The sequence below is a fragment of the Pristis pectinata genome, chromosome 3, assembly GCF_009764475.1.
Source record: "Pristis pectinata isolate sPriPec2 chromosome 3, sPriPec2.1.pri, whole genome shotgun sequence".
Lineage (NCBI taxonomy): Eukaryota > Metazoa > Chordata > Chondrichthyes > Rhinopristiformes > Pristidae > Pristis > Pristis pectinata.
In genome coordinates, this window is record NC_067407.1 from 110388039 (window position 1) to 110413046 (window position 25008).

The window sequence follows — 25008 nt, forward strand, 5'->3', positions numbered from 1 at the left end:
CTGCCAGATTTACCCTGGAAAACATCCTTGCTCTCTTTCTAATAGTGTCTTGGTATCTGTTTTCCATCTGAGAAGAGAAACTGTGTCATCCAAATGTTGCTCTGGAATTTCAAACAAAAGTACATGCTGAAGGCTTGACGTGAAGCTGGAATCACTGTGCTCCGGCTCAGAAACAAGAATGCTACCATTGAATCAGAGTTGACACTGACCAATGGTGAACAGCGGTAATGGTGCATAAGTTAGGGTCCACTTGTGGTAAACTGCTGGGTCTTAGTGAGTGGGAGGGCAATTCCCTCACATACAGAGGAATGGGAAATCAGAGAAACTGGTAAAGTCACATAACTATTACACAATTCTGTGATTAGCCTTCAAGCAGGATTAGCACAGACACAGAAGCATTTGGCTGTCTCAGGCTAGCTTAAGTCAAGAATGGTAAGTGGCAGAAAAGTATCTCCAAAGAATAAAGAGGAAAATAATTTATAAAATTGGGTAAACTAAACTTAAATGAATAAAGTGTCCAGGATGATTGTGAAAGTGAATATGGAGTTTGAAAACTCTGCTACAATGGGAGTTGACGTTTAGACATTATGGATGGAATGCATGCTCTAATTGATTAAGTGCATCTGAAACAGTGTACTGTTTGAATTTTATTCCAAAAATGCACACAATTGGCCAAAAGCCACTTCCACAATAAGATTTTACATCATTTCAGTGTTCCAATGCAATCCACTTCTCTTAAGGAAATTATTTTGGACCTGGGCATTTTGTTATCCTTAAGCAGAATGGCCCTAGCTGCTATTTTTTCTTTAACCAACATTTTCATTATAGACTAGTCTTTTATGTTGGGTTCATTCTCGGATAAAATATTAGATATTAGATTATACACAGAGTCCAGTCCCAGCTGGCTTCTACCACAATAAATCTGGATACAATCTATAATTTAAAAGAACATGGCCCAGAAATTGTACTTTGTTATGCTTGTTTTATATCCTTAAAACAGGTGAAATAAAGATCAATTTTAGGTACTGATTCTGGGCCAGGTTATTTTTTAGGCTTCATTAGCAACTGCCTTGTTTTGCATTCTCCTTGGGAAATTGGCCTCTAAAGAGCAGAGCACAAGCCAGGCCTATGTTGCTCTGAATACTGTGTGGTTGCTGTGGTATGAGTCTGTGGCCATCACTGAAAACTAAAAACTAAAACATATTGGAGCGCTATGTTGCATTAATGGTTCCTCCAGTAACTACAGCAGTCTCTCCCATTCCTTCAGCAACTGCTTTGGATTACTGCCGGTGAGAACGGCGCATGAAATTCATCTTTTTAAATGGCCAACTGCTAGTGCAAGTGTGACCGATATCAGCAGCTTGTCCAGATGATGTAAATAATGCCAGTTTGGGGCTGGCCTTAGGCTTCCTGGGTCAGGTGCCTGCAGTCTGTGCTGCTGTTTTATACACCAAGAAATGCACCATAACTAATTCCTTGGCCAAAGTGCAAAGATCCCAGAAAATTCTCTGAAAGAATGAATGAAAATCAAACTAATGCCCTTTGGCTGAAACCATGTTGCCAACAATATTTATAGTTTAAAACTTGAATTAGGAGTGGGAGCTTGCTGTTCAGGGACAGTGAATCTAATACTGCTGTGTAACTTCAAAGCCCTGCAGCATGATAAAGGGGCAAGCATCCAGAAATTTCCAACGGAGCAAATTTTATGCCAAGGATGTTTGGAACAATGTCTGGAAGCATTCATCCAGAATTGTTTAATCGGATGTTATCAAATTCTGTATAGTTTCAAGTCTATGAGTAAACTGTTAATTTATGTTTCCAAATAGAAAACAACTGCTACCAACAAATCTTGTTATTTTCACTTTGGATTCATCCACCAATGAAACAAAGGTTCTAGAACAATAATTTGCAAATTTCATGTCCTATAAAATTCAAATAGGACAAACCAACAAATAAAAACTGTAACAGGACTGGGATTTGTGCGCCCAATTTCTAGTGCTTGGGCAGGTAGGTCATTCCAGGTTTAGACCTCCAAAGAGTTCACTTTGACAGGCAGTAAACAATCTGGTGGAAGAAGTAAGGTAGAGAAGACAGCCCTGTTCAGCAGTCAATGTTATAAACTCTCAGGTACAACACCTCTCCAGTATGCATGCCAACTTCATTCTATTGTGTAGGCCAGGAAAAGATTCACTGTGTTTACCGAGTCAATCAAGATCTGAGTACTTTGCACCTTACAGTATTGACACCACTAATACCAGAATGAATCCTCACACGATCTTACTATGAATGCCAATAAAACAGCAGGGTGTTCAATATAACCTTAAATTTCACCTTACGCATTCAACATGATATATCCTTCATATTCATATTACTGGACCTGCTATGGTTTATAAGAAAACATGGGAAAGACTATAAAGTCCTCAAAAGGGAACCATTGTGGATAATTCTTTAAATCTCACATTAAATCTCCATTGTATCTTAGTCATATCCCAATTTTGGAAGAAAGCACTACTTTGTTTGCTAATAATATATACTGAAGTCCTTTACAATGCCATAGCATCTTGTGAAAACTGTATGTGATGATCACTTAATGGAATACCACTGAAATACTTCTTATTTGTCAATGCATGCTCGCCATCAAGCCAAACCTCAGTACACTGACCACCTTGTCAGAATGGGTCAGGATGTTCACAATTTCTCTCCACAGAATGTATTCACATACACCCATAAAAGAGTTTCATGGATTATTGCTGAAAATTATCCTTATGTGCCAGGCAAAAATAATCCATAAACACTTATAGGCATAAGTGCTTATTTATGAAAACTGAAAGCTCTCTTCAATCATTAAAAAAATCATATTCATTGGGTCAGTGAGCAGAGCTTGGTGTACCATGTATATGAGTATGTATGTATAGAACTCTGCCTTCCACACAAGAGCAGCATGTGCGGCTGCTATACCTACTGTATCCCACATAGTTAAAATCAATTTTATTCCAATAAGACAACACAATCGTTGCATTTAGCATCTTGTGGCTGTGAGTAACTGATTTACTGAGGAACTACAAATATCTGATATTAGTAAATGTGTATATGCTGTGCTGCAGCAACTATTTGTCTTCAGTGAATGGTTATGTTATCCTATCCTCTTTTTCAACAAAGACCCAATAGTTGTCATCAAAAATAATAATCTTTGCAGAGTAGTTAATGTGAAAGACAAGCAACGACCATGTCTCTGCTGGGAGATAAAACAGAATTGGTAGTCATATGACTGGTCTATTACCTTCAGAACTGAGACGAACAACTCAATAAATCTGTCAAGAAATATTGACCATGATGTTTCACACCTACCAGAGAGCTTTTAATTGCTTCTGGTTTTAAATATTCTGCTATCACCCAATTCCCACCCACACCAATGCACTCCCAATGTGGCAAAGTTATCTTGAAAATTTAGAAATCTGGCAGTATTAACATGAGCTCATAAGTGCTTGCCACTCATAGTTCAAACATTTAAATTGCATTACCACCTGTAATCTTGCAGTTTTGTCTGGTTTACAAGGGGAGAATATACTCTTCATTCTGCACAGTCCAGCTATGCTGATGAGGTTGATTTACTCTCAACCAAACAGATGGTGTCGGGTCGATGCTATGATAACATGAGAGTAATCATCAGCACTTCTATCAGGTATGAAGACTACACCTCAGTACTGCACACCAATCCAAGCTTTACTTAGACTATCACTATCAAAGCTTAAGATTGCTTTTTCTGACAGTGAAGCTCTCTTTTGTTAACCTGGACATCAGATACCAAGCAACAGCAAGGATTGCATTTATAAAACATCTGCCCTGGTTACAGTTGCCTGCTCACACGAAGAAGTCCACCAACTGTAACTGCAGTACTATCCAGCTGCGTGACATTGTTAATGTTGCTGCTTATCCAACTAGCAACCCAGCCCACTTACCAAAAAAACCTGCTTTTGCTTTTCCTGATTAGAGGCCAGACCATAACCCTAACAATGCAGGATCCAATATTTTCTCCTATCACAAACAGTAGAAATCTTTTCTATACAGGATCACTTTTTTAAAAATAATTTGCCAGTTGTTCAGTGGTCAATTTTTTTTTGAGCCATGGCCAAGAAGAAGAAAAGCATGGATAAGACTGAGAAAATGCTCTGGCATTAGAGTGAATGATATGTACCTTTCCATATAACCCTTGCTCTTGAGCAACCTACATTATAATTAAATATATAATAGATACCATATTAGATACAGAAGAGTAATAGTTTTGTAGAAAGATAATAAAATAAAAGAAATCAATATGAATTTCTTTAGTTATTCATATTCTGACTCAATAATGCTCCATAGTGTTCCAGGAAGCTTATGAAATCTTTGGTATTTTTTAAAGTGGACACAAGACCAAGTTGTCATCCATAAATCCAAACAAAAGATGAAATTCTCAACAACAAAAAAGCAGTCAGAGAAATTCAATTTTGCATATTTGCAAAACTTGCTCAAAGAAGTATGGTTTCTAACCCTGCTTTAAGTTTCCTTACATCACCTCTGACTCTCCTCCCCAGTCCTCTCATTGGTTGGTAATTAGTCTGAATACATTCCATTATCCAACTAGTTGGTATTTTTTTGCCTTTCTTAAAGTTAAGAGAACATCTGAAATAACTGTCTTAACTTTGTAACAGATTAAGTGCATAGCAAGACCAACCCATGTAACTCTGGCAGAATTATGAAAGGAAAAGCAAAATGGATTGTAATCAGGCTAGGAATTATTATTCAGTCATAATGATGCCAGGCATGCAACACACGGTTCAATTCAGATGTGGGATGCAATGTAGAGAGAAGTGCAAATCATGCCATATTGGTCTGGATGATCAACAGGTGGCTCTGATGATGCCTGCATCAAACACAGGCATCATTTAAATATTGTAATCAGGGCCCTTCCCTAAATTTGGTGTTAATATATACTCAAGTGTCATCACCTTAACCTGCCCAGCAAATGATGAAGGAAGCAGTTGAAGCAATTTTTAGAAGTTGTATTTAACATGGGCCTTCTCTCCAATTAGATGTTGCTTTAGGTTGCTGGGGTATTTTTGGACAACAATTGTTTCATACACAGTAGGCTATTAAGCATTTAGAAAGGGTGTGCTTTGGTGAGGGTGACACCTGTATCATTGATTCTTCTCATTCACAAGTACAAAGCAGGGGCTGTTGGATTTACTGTTCATGCTACCACATGAAGAGGACATTAATGACCTGCAGAGGCTGCAAAACAAGGAACAAGGGTACAAGAGGTGTTATAGCATGTAATCTGTCATCATACCTAGACTTACAGAGGTATAGGGTGTAAACTGGCTGCGTAACTACAGAAAGACACTTGTGTAACTGTGAAATGAAAACTAGAAAACTAGCACCAGAACAGGCACTGCATGGCATGGGGATTGAAAGCCATCATAGCTCTTGAATATCCATACCTCATGCTCCTTCAAATTAGTGTCAGTCAGTTTACTACACATTCATAGATTGGCAGCCCATTGATGTCTTGAAGATTTGTGAGAAGCGATGAGCAAAAGTTGGAAAGGGTGATGAGGAGCAGGAGAAGCAGATGATCATTGTTAAACAGCACTGCGAGCTACTCGAGTGTGTAATGCAGTAAACTATTAAGGAGAACTTCTCTCGATCAAATCCAGCCTTGATCCCAATACCAGTTGACCCATTGCTCAGGCCTACCACATTAATGTCTCCAAACCACACAACATGTGCATTCCATTTACATTAATGATTATGCAGATCGACAATACCATAAAGTCTTTTACTTCATTGGGAACTGACTCCACTACTGATTTTGTTAAATCGCACATAACTCATTTTTGTGTAGGCTCTAATGTGTGTCTTGTGTGGTTCTTTACTGGTTTGAATGCTCTCCCCATGTGGTTTCTCAATGGCTACACCTTGAGACATGGAAGCCTGCTGAACTTCCATGGAGGGATTTTGATATGAGCATGGTGCCTAATGAAGGAGGGGGATGTACTGCTGGGGCTCTGTCTGGCCAGGGTAGTACGGTCAAACGGGCTGTATGACAGCAATGGCGTCACTAATTCGGAGGCTGCTGGGTGAGCAGGCATGCTGTGACTCTGAGAGAAGGCAGTCTATGCCTCTTCAAAGGAACTTTCAGGGAACTGTGCCCCAGCACTGATACAACTCTGTGCAAAAGGAGAGCATATGAAGTTTCTTGAAGTTCCAGTCTAGACACTCCTTCAATGCTTTATTAGCCAGAAGGTTAGTGGACCACAGGACTAAGATGCCAGAAGTCTGAGTCCCCATTGAAGAAGTAAGTTGAACCCAGAGCCCTGAAGTGCTCACTGCATGTTTAATTTAACGGTCTCATTGCCATATACTAAGAAACACACGTTGGAGCTGGATTCCTCCTTACTTACTGATTTTGTGGCATGGTCTCTGTTGAAGGGCTATGTGGGTTGCCATTTCATATTCTCCCTGCTTTACAGTCAGGCCATTAAGAGGAAGGGCAGCTGGTTAGATCTTCTTACCACCTGACAGACAGAAGACCTCTCTCCTGCTGACCTCTTTGCCGAAAACTTAAAAGCAAGGTTTGAAAATCACATTGTGCTTGCAGCTTCTCTTGTGCCTACCATTTTCTATAATCCTGTGATAGATGCTTGGAGCCAAGGTGTACTTAAAAGAGATCTGCCACATTGCTGCTAATTAACATCAGAAGCAATGCTGGTAGTTTTATTATTTTGTTTTAGGTAATAACTTTCAGATATCTTGGACTCTTCTTTCTGCCCTTGTGATCATGTGTATGCTTCAAACTCAGCCTAAGTTAAACTCAGCCTAAGTCCTGCTACAAAAACACACTGAAAGGAATTTCTACCTCATATTTTAAGGTGAGAGCAGAGAACACAGTTTCTACAATAAAGCTGTTTAGCAATTAAGAGCCTGCATTGCAGAGCCATTTCTGTGATACATTCAGTATCTGTGGAAAATGTGCCTCATTGAAACTTTAATTTTATGCACTTAAAAAAATTAATCTGATTCTGACTGTTTGCTGCAGCTCTCAGAACATCTTATTTCAATTCCTCATTGATTTTTCTTTCTTCATCAGCTCACCAATCTCTCCTGGGGCATCACTGTGCCGTCAAGGTCCTCAGAATGGACTCTTCCGTGCTTCACCCCAGCCTCTGAACTTGCCTGAACAAGCCTACATTAATCGGTCTTTGGCCCTTCTATTGTAATCCCGCTACATTCCTTTACCTCTTTTACTCCATCTCAGCTGTTGACTTTCCACTTTATCAGTGCAGGCCCACACATCCAACTACCCTACTCTCTCTTTTGCCCTCCTGTCAGGCAACTCTTCACCATGCCCCCATGGCAAAAACATTTTCACTAAATTCTAATTTACAATCGCACCCTGCCTATTAGAAAAAAACAGATGTAAAAATTACATTTTTAGGTAGGTTTAAGGTAGATTTGAAAAGTCCTCTCCCCCATTACTGCTTGGCTGCTCCTTTATTGTTTACATTCAGAGTTATGTGTCCACATTCAAAACAGAGACTTGTCATGTTGTAATTACTCCTTGTTTTCAGTATCTCAACTGTAGGGAGGGTGCAATTACATTGTGACAGGTTCATGTTGGCTGCTCCCATTACGATGCACACACAGGAATTAAATAATGGATCAGGCTGATGCAAGGATGCAAATTTTTGAGCATTTCAGAAGTCTTATATATAGTATGCATATACTTGTTGATGTCATAGTGTTTAGACTCATTATAAGCAATGCTGTGAATGATATCCTATGGCCCAAGTGTGCTTCATGCAGATCTCTTAAGGTCAACGGATTGAAAGAAAGATTGGCCTGACAAGGCAAAAATTTTAGGGGAGGGATTTCTGGGCCATCAGAGACCACCAGTAGCTTCCAAATGCTGAAGTGCCCCAGCATCTACTTCCAGCTTGTTCTTGTCACCCCTGTCCACAACAGGTCTTATCTGTTGAACAGCTATGCTCAATAACCAGATGATTTTACTCCAGAATGGGTGGATGAGTTGCACCTAAATTTGCTGAAAGAGAGGCTGGATCTGGAAGTATTTTGAAATTCCTGATGGCCATATGGGGTACTGATATCGTGCTTGTTGACCCTCTTGAAAGTCTCTTCCAATAATGTCACAGCCTTGTCCACAATTGGACGACCTCAAAGCTCACTTGTCCCTGCGAATGGGAAAGCAAGATGGAAACAAAAGAGGGGGAACTGGGTAATAGCGTGAAGAAAATGTAAGAAAACGGTTGGGGAGTGAGGCCAAATGGAATGGGAATGGTGCTAAATGGTCACTCTTTATGCTGTAACATTTTATGATTGATTGAGGAATTGTCAATTGGAGCCTAATTGTTCTGCCAGTCAGGATGCAATGCATGTTTCCTTATTTAGCTATTGTTGAGCTGATAGAAATATCCTGGCTCTAGCCAGAGGAAATAAACTGAAGGGGTTCTCATAATATTTCAATGTATTTTTAAATTAATTCACAGGATATTGAAACCACTTGAAACCCTGACCTTTATAGTCCACCTCGAATTACCCCTGAATTTCAAAGAGAGGATGGATAGCAGAGTTAACCTCACTGATGGGTCTGGAGCAACATGTAGGCCAGTGTTGGTAAGGTGACAAATTTCTTTCTCTGAAGGGCCTTTGAGAACTGAATTGGCTTTAACAACAAACTAGTTTTCTGATCACCATTACTATTCACTAGCTTTTTAATTCCATATTTATTTGAGTCTAAATTCCCCATCAGTCTCATAAGATGTGACAGCATGAGATCCAAATTCAGGTCTCCAGCTTGAGAGTCCAGGACTCTGACACTAGTCTAATAATTTACCTACTTATGATTGTCAGGACAGAACACACTGTGACCTTTAATTGGTCAGGTTAGCTCAGCAAAATGTTTCTGCAGATTAAAATGTACCAGCATAAAATTATGTATGGCAGCAGTTTTTTTAAATTTTCTGAATATTTGTTGCCTGGTCTAAGGCATCATTTATAAATAGCTTCCTGGCATGTCAGAAGAGGCAGCAGACAAGATTACATTGAAACAGAATACTGAAAAAAAATCTTAAGGCCAGATTGCCTAAAACCTTGACTTTTGATGTACTGCTTACAGTGACTGAATGATGCAATGCCAAATAGGATAATGTTTAATGTAAGTCAAGGTAACTTGTCCTCCTATTGTATGGAGTTACTAATAAAAAGATGTCAGCATATCACGCCTAGCAAAAGGTGTCCTCTGGTAAAATGCTGTTCATATGTAGCCCCAGATGCCAGTTTATGCTTGGCAGACAAACAGATGTGACTATGGTTGCTGGGGTTTGGCATGAACACTCATTGTCAATATGGAATATATACACATGGACAGGGCATCAGCTGCACAATAGCAAAACAGGCCTTGAAGTGTCAAAACAGCACCAAAGTTGCAAGAGGAGTAAAGATCCATGACAACCAGTGCAGTGTCACAATGAAAAAAGCCAGCCAGGATTACAGCCCGACAGATCAAAAAATAAAGAGTCGAACAAACTTAAAGTTCACATCATCAAACTGATGAAACTGTGTTCTAGAAAATTAAGTTTCCATAACATGTTTTAAAAATAATTTTGCTAATTTAAAGAGCTTTCGTAGCATAATACTGCCAGAATAAATATATTCACATCCAATATATGATTGACACAGCATAAGTCATTGCAAACACACAATTCACACAAGCTTCCTTTTTTGAACGGATGAAATTCATGTCTCTAATCTTTCATTGTGTAAAGCTTCTAGAAATAATGTTAATGTGATGGAATTCAAGAAAATAGTTTGCAAAATCTCATACATTTGAGTTTTTAAAGCTTTCATATGAAAATATCTAAGAAGCTTGAAGTCAGAATTTGAAGTCTTGGGGTCTAAACTGGATAGCCCTTGGAAAATGACAGAGGATCACCATACGTGATAATCTTATACCCATTGCTTTTACTGCCGAGGACTCAGTCGAATACTGATGGGTTTGCCTATAGAAGAAAACTATAGAGAAGTATAATGAAATGCATTGTACTTTGGCAGACCTGCCAACATTTTTTAATTGACTCAGTTTTGAACACTTTTAATGTCCAGGTGCACATTAGAGTCCAGCATCAACCTTACAGAGCTTTGTGCAGAATTTACAAGCTGTACCGTCCAGGATGGAAATGGTAAACACTTGTGGGTCAGATGACTACTGTTTCAGTTTCTATTAAAACAGAAATCATCCATTGTCTGCATGCTGCAGTGGAACCTTACTCTGCTCAGCTCACTACCATGCTAGCCAATATGCCTATGTAGCCTTACAGGGTGTCATGGCATTTCAGGAATCCACCTTCCAACAGATTATTAGAATGGCAGAACTGTAATGGCTCTATGGAATGCAAATCTATTGTACTCGTCTCAGGAATAACAAATCTACTCGCCCCTGCACGTTTCCTGCTGGTGACCTTGGTGTTCTGTCCATTTTCAAATATTTATTTTGCCTTGGCTTTTATTTTTGAAATGTGGCTAAGAAGTGCTGGGCTGGCTAGTGAAAGAGTTATTGAATAGGTAATATGGGTTTTGCTTATTGGTAATGCAACTGGATCAACTGTTCATAGGTCACCTGGCCAGCAAAGGGCTGATGACCTTGTCACTTCCTAACTCCTCCTGCTACTCTGCATTGGCACACAGTCCAGCTTAAGTCAACAGCTGACCCCTCATGACTGCAAAGTTATGTTATGTATACATTGAATCATCATATCCATTCTGCCAAGTACTTCAGTGCTCCTTCAGAGCAGCCCATGCAGCAGAGTCATTGGTGGAACATCCTAATGGTCTTTTCTATCACATTTTGAACAATATGTAACCCTTTATATGTTTACTGCCCATGGGTGCACACAGGAGTCAAGAATCATGTTGTCAGTAGATTTTATTGCCCAATGGTCACCCCTTGGTTTGTTGTGTTGGCTAAAATGGAGGTGACACAGTGTACCACTGCAGAATGAAGGCACCATCACTACCACCAAGATACTGCCTACTGGCCTGCATGATACACTCTGTATGATCAAACACCAATTTGGATACAAGCAGTTGATAAATTTTTTAATCACAAAAGTTTGCAATCCAGAAACTTGGTACTCATTCTACCTGCTGCACTCAGCAAGAGAGAAATAAATTCGTAGAGCTTTCTTGGAATAGAGATCCTCAGTGCCCTTCCTTACACATAAGAATACTGCAAACATTTCCAGCTCCAGCCCAGAAGGATTACTATACGTAAAAGCTCATGGCCACAATAACTTTGACAACTACTGGCCATATGATATTTGCTCTTCTCTGAGAATCTATCTCATCTTTAGATGTACTCAGATTGATCATCCATAATCCAGAATTTACATTCCTTTTGAGTTGAAATTTAATTATGACTTCAATATGAACTAAACACCAGAAATTTAATCCAGCTGCATTTTAGATGTTAAGAAATTGTGATGGATATGCTGAGCCATGACAGAGTATTGCATGAAACCTTAACATTGTACTAAAAGCTGATTATTATCACATTGGCTCTCTTTACCACTAAAAAAAATCTAATAAAAATATGAGTAGACAAAATGATACTTTAGGTCCCAAAGCAGTTAGCTTTACAAACATCACTTGTATGTTAACCTGTTAATGTAACTTTTACAATTATTGCTGAAATATGTAAATTGTTTGAACAGAACATAAACTTAAGTCTTGAAGTTGTGCTGTGGGACCTCAACTGTCTCAATTGGCAGCTGCCACAGCTTTTCTGTTCCTGAAAGGGTGGTGCCTTAAATTTCTGCTGAGATAAATTAAAGGAAACAGTTTTATATGCCCCAATCTTGTAAAACTTGTAATATCTAAAGTTAAAACAACTACAGATAATCCACACTAAATAGAAATTACATTGTATACTTCAGTCATGATTTAGTTGAATGGCACAAAAGGCTTGAGTTCATGATTGTCCTGCATTCCTGCATTAAAACCCTTTATTGTTTTTAGATGACGTATTTTTTACGTGAGTAGTCATTAACATGACTAAAATAAATAGGTTAGCTCTTCTCCTGAGATAGTTGTCAGAACAATTCCAGTTAAATGAACAAAGCAATGATATGTCATTGCATAATATGAATACAAAGCATATTTGTTTTATTCCCCCATAATGTCCCTTACATTTTATGGTCTGTTTTGCATGACATAGATTTCCTGGAGATTTGCAACTGAACTGCACTTGTTTTAAGATCTCTCCATGTACACTGATGAAACTCTTTTAGCATGCATTCCCAATTGGATATGTGCTCTGTCTTCAAATCCTTTGTCTAATTGTTACTGTCATCTGAGAATGAACTGGAACAAGCAATTTTGAAACAGAGCCTCTTTCATATTTGAGTAAACAAGAACTTTTGATATGTTCTCAATCATTAAGGTTCTCTCCGCAAAACGGAACCTCAACTGTCTCAATTGGCAGCTGCCAAAGTTTTTCTGATCCTGAAAGGGTGGTGCCTTAAATTTCTGCTGACATAAATTAAAGGAAACAGTTTTATATGCCCCAATCTTGTAAAATTTGTAATATCTAAAGTTAAAGCAACTACAGATAATCCACACTAAGTAGAAATTACATTGTATACTTCAATCATGATTTAGTTGAATGGCACAAAAGGCTTGAGTTCATGATTGTCCTGCATTCCTGTGCTGCAATATAAGGGAGGTTCAGCCATGTGAATGGCCTTGAGAACATGAATGTGATAAAATAAGTGGAGTAAAAATTCAAATACCAAATGGCTAAAAATCTAGGCTAAATACAGTAAAATATAAACAATAATTAGCATAAACCTGCTGTTAGCAGGAAATGAATAAACTGTGCATGGATAACAATGACTCAGAATTTTTCATCCTTAATCTTGAACAGCAACTTCCACATACCAAGCAGATATTTAGGTGGCAATCAGTGAATCCCGATAATCTGATCATTGATCTGCAGTTGCCAGCTGCAGGAAAAGGTTTGGTGGATTCCATTATGCAATCTGATTTGGTTTCAGTCCTTCCAACTGAGAAAGTTCAATAAGGAACAAAATAATCATATTAACTAGCTTATATTATTTTATTTCCTCACAGGAAGGAAAACTATAGCCTCAATATTAATCCTCCCAATAATAGATGAGAGTGAATCAGCAGGGACAGCTGTGGTTGAGAATGTAAAATTTACATTTTTCCTCACAACAAAAGGAGGGCAGTTCAACCCATCAAGCCCATGCTGGCTCACAGATCAATCTCATTTCCCACTAAATTTCCCCATATTCTATTTTTCGCACATTCCCATCAGCTAGCCCCAGATTCTACCACTCACCTGCACAGCACGGACAATTTACAGATTTACCAATTTACCGATCAGCATATTTTTGGGATGTTCCCCAGCAGGGTAGGAAAAGTGAAATAGGACTTAAAGAAAGCAATGACACCTTGAGGATTAACAGTATAAAAGGAAATCAACCTGAATTTAAAAAAAAACAAAGGGGAAGTAACAAAAGATTAGAAATGCTAATGAAATCAAGGTTGAAAGGCAGATAAAAAGGGAAATAGTAAAGGATTAGTAAGTAATATAACAATAAATGTAGTTAAGGATCAATTAGCCTTAAGAATCTTTGGATGAAGGAGAAAACCCACACAGTCATTCAGCATGGAAACAGGCCCTTTACCCCAACTCATCCATGCCGACTGTGTTGGCCAGTGAGATAGTCCCATCTGCCTGCATTAGGCCCATAGCCCTCAAAACCTCTCCTATCCACATACTTTTCCATTTGGATTTTAAATTTGCTAATGTGCCCACCCCAACCTTTCTGGCAGCTCATTAAAATAGGCACCACCCTTTGCATGAAGAAGCTGCCCCGATGTCCCTTTTAAATCTCTTGCTTCTGATCTTAAACCAATGCCTTCTTGTTTTTAGCACACCCTCCCCGGGGGAAAAAGTATGTGTTTTCACCCTGTCTATGCCCTTCATGATCTTATGTACCTGTCTCAGGTCACCCTTCAATCTTTTACATTCCAGGGAATAAAGTCCTAGTCAATGCAACCTCTCCTTATAATATTCCAGCATGAGTGACAGAGCTATGCCACTGCCAGTGAGCTTCTTTCAGAGTTGGAACATGTGCTGTGCAATGAAAGCAAATCCTGCAGGTCATGTGGCACTTAGGAGCAGACTGGTGCTGAGCGGTCCCGTGAACCCAATACCTGCCTCAGTTCCACCGGAGAATATTGGAAACAAAAATGAAAAAGTACAAGAGTCACTGGAGCAACAGGACATGATAGGTGTACGACAAGGTCATTGTACTGAAAGCAAAATGGAGGGAAAGGGTCTGCACTGATGGCACCCATCATGAAATGCTATGGAGTCAGAAGATGTAGTAGTGATTCCAAATGAACACTTTCAAGCATTAATTTATCAAAGGAAGCATATTCAGAAGGGTGGAAATGTCAAATACTAGAGGGCATAACTTTAAGGTGAGGGGGAAAGTTTAAAGGAGATTTACGACACAAGTGTTTCTTTTTTACCCAGCGAGACGTGGGTGCCTAGAAAGGGCCTCCAGGGGAAGTGTTAAAAGCAGATAGTAATGTTTGAGAAGCATTTTAGACAGACACATGAACAGGTAAGGAATGGAGGTCATAAACCATTTGTAGGCAGATGGAATAAGTTAAAATTGGCATGGTTGACACAGACACGTGAGCAGAAGGGTCTGTTCCTGTGCTGTACTGTTTTATGTTCTATTTATTAATGACCTAAAAGAAATGGAAGGTTGACAGCAAAACACCTCTTTTCACAATAGGATAAAAGAGAGAAGTCATAATGTAATAAGAGCATAAGAGATCAGAGAAGGCCATTTGGCCCCTCATGCCTGCTTCACCATTCAATAAGATCATGGTTGACTAACCTGAATGCCACTTTTTTCCGTTGACCCAATATCCCTCGATTCCCTTAATATCCAAAAACCTTATTGTTCTTGGTCTTGAAAATGGGCTCCAGAGTTCTCTTGGATAGAGAATTCCAAAGATTCATAAACTTCAGGATGAAGGAATTTCTTCTCAACTCATTCCTGAATGGCCGATCAATTATACTGAGACTGTGACCCCTGGCTCTAGACACCCCAGCTAGTGAAAATCACTACCCTGCTAAGTTCCATAAGAATTGTATACACTTTGATAAGATCACTTTTCATTCTTCTAAACTTTAGGCAGTATGGCTCAATGTATTCAGCCTCTCCACCTAGGAAAATCCTGCATCTCAGGAATCACCAAGAGAAACATGCTAATCAAGGCCAGGCAGATTCAATTTGTAAAATGAAAACTGTATCTGACAAATTTAATAGAGCCCTCTGAAGATTAAGAGTGTAGTGATAAAGTAAATGCAATGAAAGCTGTGTTTATAGATTTTCAAAATGCATTATGATTAGGTGCCACATAGGATGGATTATTGATTGTCTCCCATTTTAACCAACATTCTTGAGGAAGGCTGCCAAGGCCAGGGAAAAGGTGTAAAATAAATTATTTAGAAACAAAGGAGACAGGTGTCAGTTGCAAGTAAAAATCTGAGAAACTGGGCCAGGGCTTTTCATTAGAAGAGCAGATAGAATTATTCAAAATTATGGGGGGTTATAAGATAAGATTAATAAGAAAAAACTGCTTCCAGTGGCCAGTGAGCCAGTGACTAGAGGCTAATTTAAGATCATCATCAAAACAGTAACCAAAAATAAAAGCATTTATTTGGCTCTTTGAACATTGAAGAACATTGGGACGGTCTTCAGAGGCAGCAGTCACTTTGTTAGCCCTGTTGCTACTGAGCCAGAAACTAGTGTGTCTAAGTCTAATCAGAAGACAATATAGAGTGGGTGGCAGAGAGCTGGTTTCTTCTTCTGAAGACTGAAGGTAAGTACAATCTGGGAAAATGTTTATCTGGAAGAAGTTTTGACTGATCATACCAGAAAAGTAAGGGGCTGGACTGTGCTCACACATGGCTGGCTGGATGGAGAACTACCAGCAATGCTCTCCTTGATGGTCAGCTTGTCTCTTATCTCTGTACCTGCACATGGCAATGCAGAAGTCTAAAGACCAGCTGGAGGACAAACTGCAGCACATCTGAGCTCCAATCCATTGCTGGGCTCACTACTGACCCTCACCTTCAGTGTGATCCCAGATACGTGGTTATTTTGCTTTATTTTACTTCAACTTTAATTTCTAGGTCTTTAAGGTGTTTGAATTGTTTCTTGTTTTTACAAATAATATTTAAAATTTTAAATTATTCAAACTAGTTTGAACTGTTTATTCAGAACTGTTTAATCATTATGGAGACATAAGAGACTGCAGATGGTGGAATCTGGAGCAACACACAAAAAGCTGGAGGAACCCGGAAGGTCAGGCAGCATCAGGACTCAGATGAAGGGTCTCAACCTGAAACATTAACTGTCCTTTTTGCTCCGTAGATGTCGCCTGACGCACTGAGTTCCTCTGGCTTTTTGTGTATTCTTGTTTAGTCAATAGTCTATCAGGGTGTCCAGGGTTTGGGATCCATTGCCTGATGCCTAACTGCCATACCCTGCCTGATCCACTTTGCGGGAAGACCCTTGGGTGTGGAGGGTCAAGAACTAGTCAACATTTTAGATCAGTTCAGTGCAGGTGCCTGGGCATTGCAGGTAGTAAGTTTGGGCAGTGAGCCAGATCCAGTAGCACAGAGACAATGATGGAAGCAAGACAGGTAGCAAGGAAATGGGTGGGTGTCTGCAGCTGATGTGTGAAAGGTGACTCTGTTTCCGCAGATAATGTTGCCTAAGAGCAGCATATCAAGGAGGAGGAATAGGGACTCAAGATTCAGAAGAAGCTTTGTTTATTGAAAACGAGAATTGCTTGGGAAATAGATTGCCCCACTAGAAACAGTGATGAAAGTAGAATTCACACCAGTTTATAAAACAAGGATCAATAAATAGAGTCATAGATTTATACAGCATGGAAAAAAGCCTTTGGCCCAACCCATCCATGCCAACCAAGGTGCCTTCCTGAGCTAGTCCCATTTGCCTGCATTTGTCCCATCTTCCTTCAGAAGGTCAGAGGCCAAGGGATCCAGGGAAGCTTGGCTGTGTGGATTAGGAATTGGCTTGCCTGTAGAAAGCAGGGGGTTGTAGTGGAGGGAGTGCCCTCAGATTGGAGGGCAGTGACTAGTGGTGTCCCGCAGGGATCGGTTCTGGGACCTCTACCTTTTGTGATATTTATAGATGACTTAGATGAGGGGGTGGAAGGCTGGGTTAGTAAGTTTGCAGATGACACTAAGATCGGTGGTGTTGTGGATAGTGTGGAGGGCTGTTGGAGCTTACAGAGGGATATTGATAGGATGCAGAGCTGGGCTGACAAGTGGCAGATGGAGTTCAATCCGGAGAAGTGTGAGGTGGTACACTTTGGAAGGACAAACTCCAGGGCAGAGTACAAGGTAAATGGCAAGGTACTTGGCAGTGTAGAGGAGCAGAGGGATCTGGGGGTTCATATTCACAGTTCACTGAAAGTTGCCTCACAGGTGGATAGAGCAGTTAAGGTGGCCTATGGGATGCTAGCTTTCATAAATCATGGGATTGAGTTTAAGAGCCGCGAAGTGATGATGCAGCTTTACAAAATTCTAGTTAGACCACACTTAGAGTACTGTGTTCAGTTCCGGTCGCCGCATTATAGGAAGGATGTGGAGGCGTTGGAGAGGGTGCAGAGGAGATTTACCAGGATGCTGCCTGGATTAGAGCGTATGGAATATGAGGAGAGGCTTAGGGTGCTAGGGCTTTATTCACTGGAAAGGAGGAGGATGAGAGGAGACATGATAGAGGTATATAAAATATTGAGAGGAATAGATAGAGTAGACAGTCAGTGCCTCCTTCCCAGGGCACCAATGCTCAAGACAAGAGGGCATGGCTTTAAGGTTATGGGTGGGAGGTTCAGGGGAGATGTCAGGGGGAGGTTTTTCACCCAGAGAGTGGTTGGTGCATGGAATGCACTGCCTGGGGTGGTGGTGGAGGCAGATACATTGGACAGGTTCAAGAGTTTGTTGGATAGGCATATGGAGGAATGTGAGATAGAGGGATATGCGGGAGGAAAGGGTTAGATAGTGTGAGGGTGGTTTGACGGATGGCACAACATGGTGGGCCGAAGGGCCTGTTTTGTGCTGTATGGTTCTATGGAAGTCTTTCCTATCCATGAACCTGTTATTATGTCATTTAAATGATGTAATTTAATATTTGAGAACAAAATTATACTGGTCAAGGGATTATGTAGACAGCTAGCACAGGCATGATAATGCTGAACTGTCTTCTTCTTGCTATATAATTCAATGACAATTACAAATATACTTAACTTGCAATTTGAAATACAATTTTCAGGCTAATATACTTCCCAGTATATTAGGAGTTTGTTATTGCGTATTTAAATATTGCATAGGGAAGAAATGTTAAATGCACATTAAATAACTTCACCTTCACCAAGCTCTAAGAAATAATCTGTTCAGCATGGCATAACACAACTTTTCATTGAATGAAGTCAGTGAGCTTACCCACTAGGTGCTTGTAATCTGTTGCTTTTTCTGGATGTTCTGTCTTCATGGACTTCTTGTAGGTAACCAAACTGAAGAAAGATCATATTTTCCTGGCTGAAGAGTTGTGCTAATTGGTGCATCACTTGAAGAGATACTGTTCAGTGACACTCATGCAAAAAAATTATCATTTTCTGTCCAATGAAACTGTTCAAAAAATTGGTCACCATTGTTTTATAGGCAACATTGTAATTGCTTCTACAAAAGGCAGCTTTTTAAACATTAAATAGTGTACTATTAAAAAAGAAACAACCTTAATTCATGATAAAAGAAATGGAACTTCAATGTCACCATTAATATCCCTCTGGGATAGAAGAGATATCGTACAGAAAGAAGAAATCAGAGTTACAAGAATTCGGCTCTTTTGTTTCCCTAATAACTCCTGGTCACCTGACCTCACTCCACACTGTTGCAGTGATGCCCCTTCACAGTAGTTCAATCTTGCACAGTCGTTCAATCTTGTCTTGGGAGACAGCTCACTAGAGTCTTAGAACTAGTTTGGCAGTCAGGGAGGTCTTGCCTCTCTGTGATTGTTTCTTTTGAATGTTTTTGAAGATCTCATAAAAATATTGTCAAAAGAGTAAAAATATGAAGAAAAATACTTACGTTTGGAAAAATGAAAAGCACACCACACATTGAAAAACAATTAATATCATTAAAACTAAATGAAATTAATAATAAAAGCACAACCAGTTACCTTTATCACAGGAACCAATCCCACGGCTCATGTAAATGGGATCTGCTATGCTTGGCAATATGTTCAGGAAGGGATTTCCCAAGCTAAGTGCTGGAAATCTGTGGAACACATTGCTGCTTCACTGAACACTATGAGAAGTCCACAGGAGCAGCAGAGGGGTGGTTGGCAGTAAGGCAGGAAATGTCAGTGCTGAAAAATAGGACTCCTGCATTTACACAGGTGAGTCCCGGATTAGTATGGAGTCAGAGCAGAAGATCAGCAAGGCCTGCATTTATTCCCCACTCCTAATTGCTCTAAAGAAATGGGATAATAAGCCACTTTTCTTGCTGAGAAGGTGCTCTGACAATGCTGTTAGCTTCAGAGTTCCAGGATTTAGATCCTGCAGTGATAAAATAACATAGGTCTATTTTCATTTCAGGACAGTGCACTATTTCAAGGGAAAGCTGCAGGTAATGTCATTCCCAGAATCTTGTTGGCCTTATTTCTCCAAGTTAAGTTTGTGGATTTAGGAGAAGCTATTGGGGGATTCTTGATGAGTTCCTGCAATCCACTTTGTAGATGGTAGATATTGCAGCCACGGTTTGTTGCTGTTGGTGAATATTTAGGGTGGCAGACACAGTGACAATCAAGCAGCAAGAAACTGTGGTTGCTTAAAATCTAAAATAATAACAGAAAATGCTACAAGTACTCAGCAGATCAGACAGCATCTAGGGACAGAGAAAAAGTGCTAACGTTTCAGGTTGATAAGCTTTCATCAAAATCATGAAACATTAACCCTTTCCACAGATTCTGCTCAACTTGCTGAGTAATTTCACCATTTTCCATTTTATGACAATTAAACATGATGCTTTGTCCTGGATGATTCCAAACTTCTTTGCTGTAGTTGGGGCTGCACTCATCCAGCCAAGCATTCCATTAGCTTCTGACCCATTGAGATCTTTGTTCAGCAATTTCAAAATAACTAAAGTGTAATCTTCAGCACTTTTTATTTTACAATTATTCCCAATTAGCTTGTTAAGCTGCAAAGTGGGGACAAAGATAACCTTCAAAGGCTTTACCAGGATTTAAAAAAAAACTTTATATTTGACTTTCAGACAATTTAAGTCCCAGTGACACACAGAAATATTGTATTTTCCACTTCGAGAAAAATGCAAGTCAAATCATTTCCATAACTTAGGCTAATTAAACCAAGACAGGCTTTTACTTTCATAAAGAACCAATATTTTCATGAATGTCTTAAACAAAGTGTCACAGTTATGTCAATAAATCTATTCTATCCTGTTGGGTTGTTGAAAGCTGATTACAGGCTGTTTTTATAGTTGATAAGAAGATGGGGTGTTTTATGGCAGCCAATTAGTGTCTTAACATATGGTTTAGAATAAACTAGAACCAGATCCCTGCATATGATTGTGTTAATAGTTCCTGGTGACAGTATTTTTACCTGGCTGTGATCCTCACCGGCTGTAGGGCAAAACCAAAGACTGTGGGAGAAAAGGGATAGATTTTAGTAACACATATTATTATGAGCACGTGCTATCACATGGCAGTCCTGTACGTGCATTTTGGCCATTAAACAACCACTGCAATAGTGTTACCTCAGGCTATACTGTTATATTCTGTTATTTAATGGTACATTTTATGGGACATTTAAGAGTCCTTACTAACTCTTTTTATGATTTGAGTGCAAACAAGCAGTCAGCTTGAAAATTTCCATGGCAAAGGTAGTTGTTTAACATTACAAAAATGCATGTTAAATAGCTTTTCAGGACACCCAAACAGTTATTTCTTTGCTTTAGATGCCAGGAGCATAAAACATAATTTTTACTTTAACAATAAGCACCAACTTATAATCATACGCTGGCCAGTGTAGCATAGGTTCTTACCACTGTTTGTCAAAACTTCAAAACACATTGGTGAAATATGTGGTGGAAGAACATTTTCACAGATGTTAAGAGCAGTGGATTAGGAAATCCCTGGGGAAACTGTACTCTGTCACCCAGAGAAACATCATTTGGGTCCCTTGCTTTGTGCTGGCTCTCTAAAGAAGCTATCAACCTGGTCCTTTCTCTGACCCTTTCCTCATACTCCCACACTTGTTTCTTTTTAAATTATTGATTCAATTCTTTTTTAAAAACTATTATGCCTCCCACATTCAATTGAACGTGAGAAGTACATAGAAATATTCTGTTCTAATTAAAAAAAAGTAAGAAATTGAATAATGCCAATGCCTAAGCATGGAATTTGTAGACAATGGTGGCCATTGGTGACCTTGACTCGTTAAGTATTATATATGTTGATAATACTTTCAATAACTTAAATCAAACCACTAACATTGTTTATTTGACTTAACATTTATGGATTGCATTCTTGGGGGGGTGTAGCTTAAAGGCTCTTTAACAACAGTTTGAAATGTCAGGCAGAACTTAAAAATGGAAATGAGAGAGCCATGTAACATGGTTAATATATAGCAATTAAAATGAAACTTGATTTTCATTTAGTTATTTGTAGTAATAAGTGTGGTGAACAAGGAATATATTCAAGGTAGTTTTCTAGATCAGCATGTCAAGCAACCGACTACAAAACAATCTGTAGACACAAGAAATTCTGCAGATTCTGGAATCTGGAGCAATACACAAAAAGTGCTGGAGGAACTCAGCAGGCCAGGCAACATCCATGGAGGGAAATAAACAGTCGACGTTTTGGGCTGAGACCCTTCATCAGGAATGGGAAGGAAGAGGGCAGAAGCCAGACTAAGAAGGTGGGGGAGGGGGAGGAGCACATGCAGGCAGGTGATAGGCGAGTCCAGGTGAGAGGGGGAAGGGAGGTGGCTGGGTGAGGGGGTGAAGATGTAATAAGCTGGGAGGTGATAAGTAGAAGATGCAAAGGGCTGGAGAAGAAGGAAAACGGTAGGAGAGGGCAGTGGACCATGGAATAAAAGATGGAGGAGGGGAGGAGAGGAGATGGACAAGTCATCAAGGTGGGGGAACGGAGCCACAGGAATAAGGGAAGACAAAGGAGTGGGTGGGAACAAAAAGAAGGGGTGGGGTTACCGGAAGTTAGAGAAATTGATGTTGAGGCCATCAGGCTGGAGATTCCTAAGGCACAATATAAGGTGTTGTTCCTCCAACCTGCGTCTGGCCAAAATATGGCAGTAGAGGAGGCCATGGGTAGACATGTCAGTATGGGAGTGGCATGTGGAATTGAAGTGGATGGCCACCGGGAGGTCCTTGCTGTTGCGGCGCACGGATTGAAGGTGCTCGACGAAGCGGTCGCCCAATCTGTGTCGGGTTTCACTGATGTACAGAAACAATCTATTTTAAATTTCTAATCTTATATTGCACAATATAGCATAGTTAATCAATAACCCTTGGGAAAGGAGCCTATACTTAAAGAAGTAATGACAAGGTTTTGTGTTGAGTTAGTATCTTAGATATTTTTTTCAGGAAAAATAGCTAACTACATAGGTATGAGGAAAAATTGTCTTGGGTTGATTGGGAGCTAGATACAGTGGTAGACAAGCAACAACAACAGACGGAATTCTTGAAGGGCTTAACAGGATGGATGCTGTGAGGATAATTCCCCTGGTCAAGGAATTCCCCTGATCAAAGGGGAGCCTACAAGTCAAATAGTCTCAAAGCGAAGGCTTACAAATCTTCCTCTCTGCTCTTCTTTCAGCATTCTGAAGGCACTGTTCTCTTCATGATTTCCGAGTCTACCCTTCTATCTCCACTAACTATTACCCTTTTAACAACATTTTCTAATGCAGTAGCAGAAAATGCAACAACACCTGTCCTTTTACCTCTTCCCTGCCCACCATCCAGGCATCCAGACAATCCTTCCAGGAGAATCAGTGATTCATCTGTACTGCAAACTCCTCAACGCTAGAGAATCTAAACACAGACTGGGTAATGGCTTTGTGGAGAACCAGCATTCAGAGAGCAGGGATGACCCTGAGCTTTCTGTTATCTGCCACTTTAATTCTACATTCCACTCCTACTCTGACCTATTGGTCTGTGCCTCTTGTACTGTTATAGTGAAGTCCAATATAAGCTTGAGGAACTACACCTCACTTTTTCTCTGGGCATGGTCATATAGCATGGAAACAGGCTTTTCAGCCAAATTCATCCATGCCAACCAAGGTGCCTCCCTGAGCTAGTCCAATTTGCCTGTGCGTGGCTCATATCTTGCTAAACCTTGCAGGAGACTATTAAATTGGAGCAGGGCAAATTACAAAACCATCAGGCAGGAACTAGGGAGAGTTAATTGGAAACAGCTGTTTTTGGGCAAGTCCATATCTGACATGTGGAGGGTGTATAAAGACTGACTGCGCAAAGTACAGGACAGGTATGTTCCAGTAAGAAGGAAAGACAAGGGTGGCAAGGTCAGGGAACCTTGGACGTCAAGAGAGGTGGTGAATTTAGTCAAGAAGAAAAAGGGAGCATATGTAGGGCTTAGGAAGCTTAGATCAAACAGAGCCCTTGAGGATTATAAAGAAGCCAAAAAAGAACTCAAGAAGGGGATCAGGAAAGCCAGGAGGGGCCATGAAAAGTCCTTGGCAAGTAGGATTAAAGAGAATCCCAAGGCATTCTATACATACATCAAGAGAAAGAGGATAACTAGGGAGTGGGTAGGACAATTCAAGGATAAAGGAGGGAACATGTGCTTGGAGGCAGAGGATGTGGGTGAGGTCCTAAATGAGTACTTTGCATCAGTATTTACCAAGAAGGATGTAGAGGATGGGGAGATCAGTGCGGAGCATGCTAATTTGCTAGGGCATTTTGAGGTAAAGAAGGAGGTAGTCTTGGGTCTCTTAAAGAAGATTAAGGTGGATAAGTCCCCAGGGTCTGATGGAATATACCCCAGGTTATTGAGAGACGAAAGAAATAAGATTGCTGGGGCTTTGACCAATATCTTTGTGTCCTCTCTAGCCACAAATGAGGTCCCAGAGGACTTGCGAGTGGCTAATGTCGTTCCATTATTTCAGAAGGGAAACAGGGATAATCCTGGAACCTATAGACTGGTGAGTCTCACGTCAGTGGTAGGGAAGTTACTGCAGAGTTACTGCTTGTCTTATTAGTTGAGGCACTGAGTTCAAGAGCCAGGAATTCATGCTGCAGCTTTATAAAACTCGAGTTAGGCTGCATCTGGTGTATTGCATTCAATTCTGGTTGCCCCATTATAGGGAGTATGTCAAGGCTTTGGAGAGGGTGCAGAAGAGGTTTACCAGGATGCTGCCCGGATTAGAGGGCACGTGCTATAATGAGGGGAAGGACAAACTTGGGTCGTTTTCTCTGCAGCAGTGGAGGCTGAGGGGAGATCTGACAAAGGTTTATAAGATTATGAGAGGCATGGATAGAGTAGACAACCAGTATCTCTTTTTCCAAGGGTTGAAACGTCTAATACCAGTGGGCATGCATTTAAGATGGGGGGGGGGGGGGTAAGTTCAAAGGAGAGTGCGGGGCAAATTCTTTTTTTTACACAGAGAGTGATGAGTGCCTGGAATGCGCTGCCAGGATTGGTGGTGGAGGCAAATACAATAGGAGCGTTCAAGAGGATCTTTGAAAGGCACATAAATGTGAGGGAAATGGTAGGATATGGACATTGTGTAGGCAGAAGGGATTAGCTTAGTTGG

General features: G+C 40.1%; 1 protein-coding gene across 1 annotated transcript in view; it reads right to left on the reverse strand.

Annotated features, from left to right (window-relative positions):
* Nucleotides 1-25008, reverse strand: part of gpatch2 (G patch domain containing 2) — a 210538-nt gene that overhangs the window by 30256 nt on the left and 155274 nt on the right. Inside the window, exons 7-8 of the mRNA XM_052011432.1 lie at nt 20818-20857; nt 18641-18711 (exon numbers count right to left, since the gene is read on the reverse strand). Coding sequence (XP_051867392.1) covers nt 18641-18711; nt 20818-20857 — 111 coding nt within the window. The remainder of the gene's footprint in view (nt 1-18640; nt 18712-20817; nt 20858-25008) is intronic.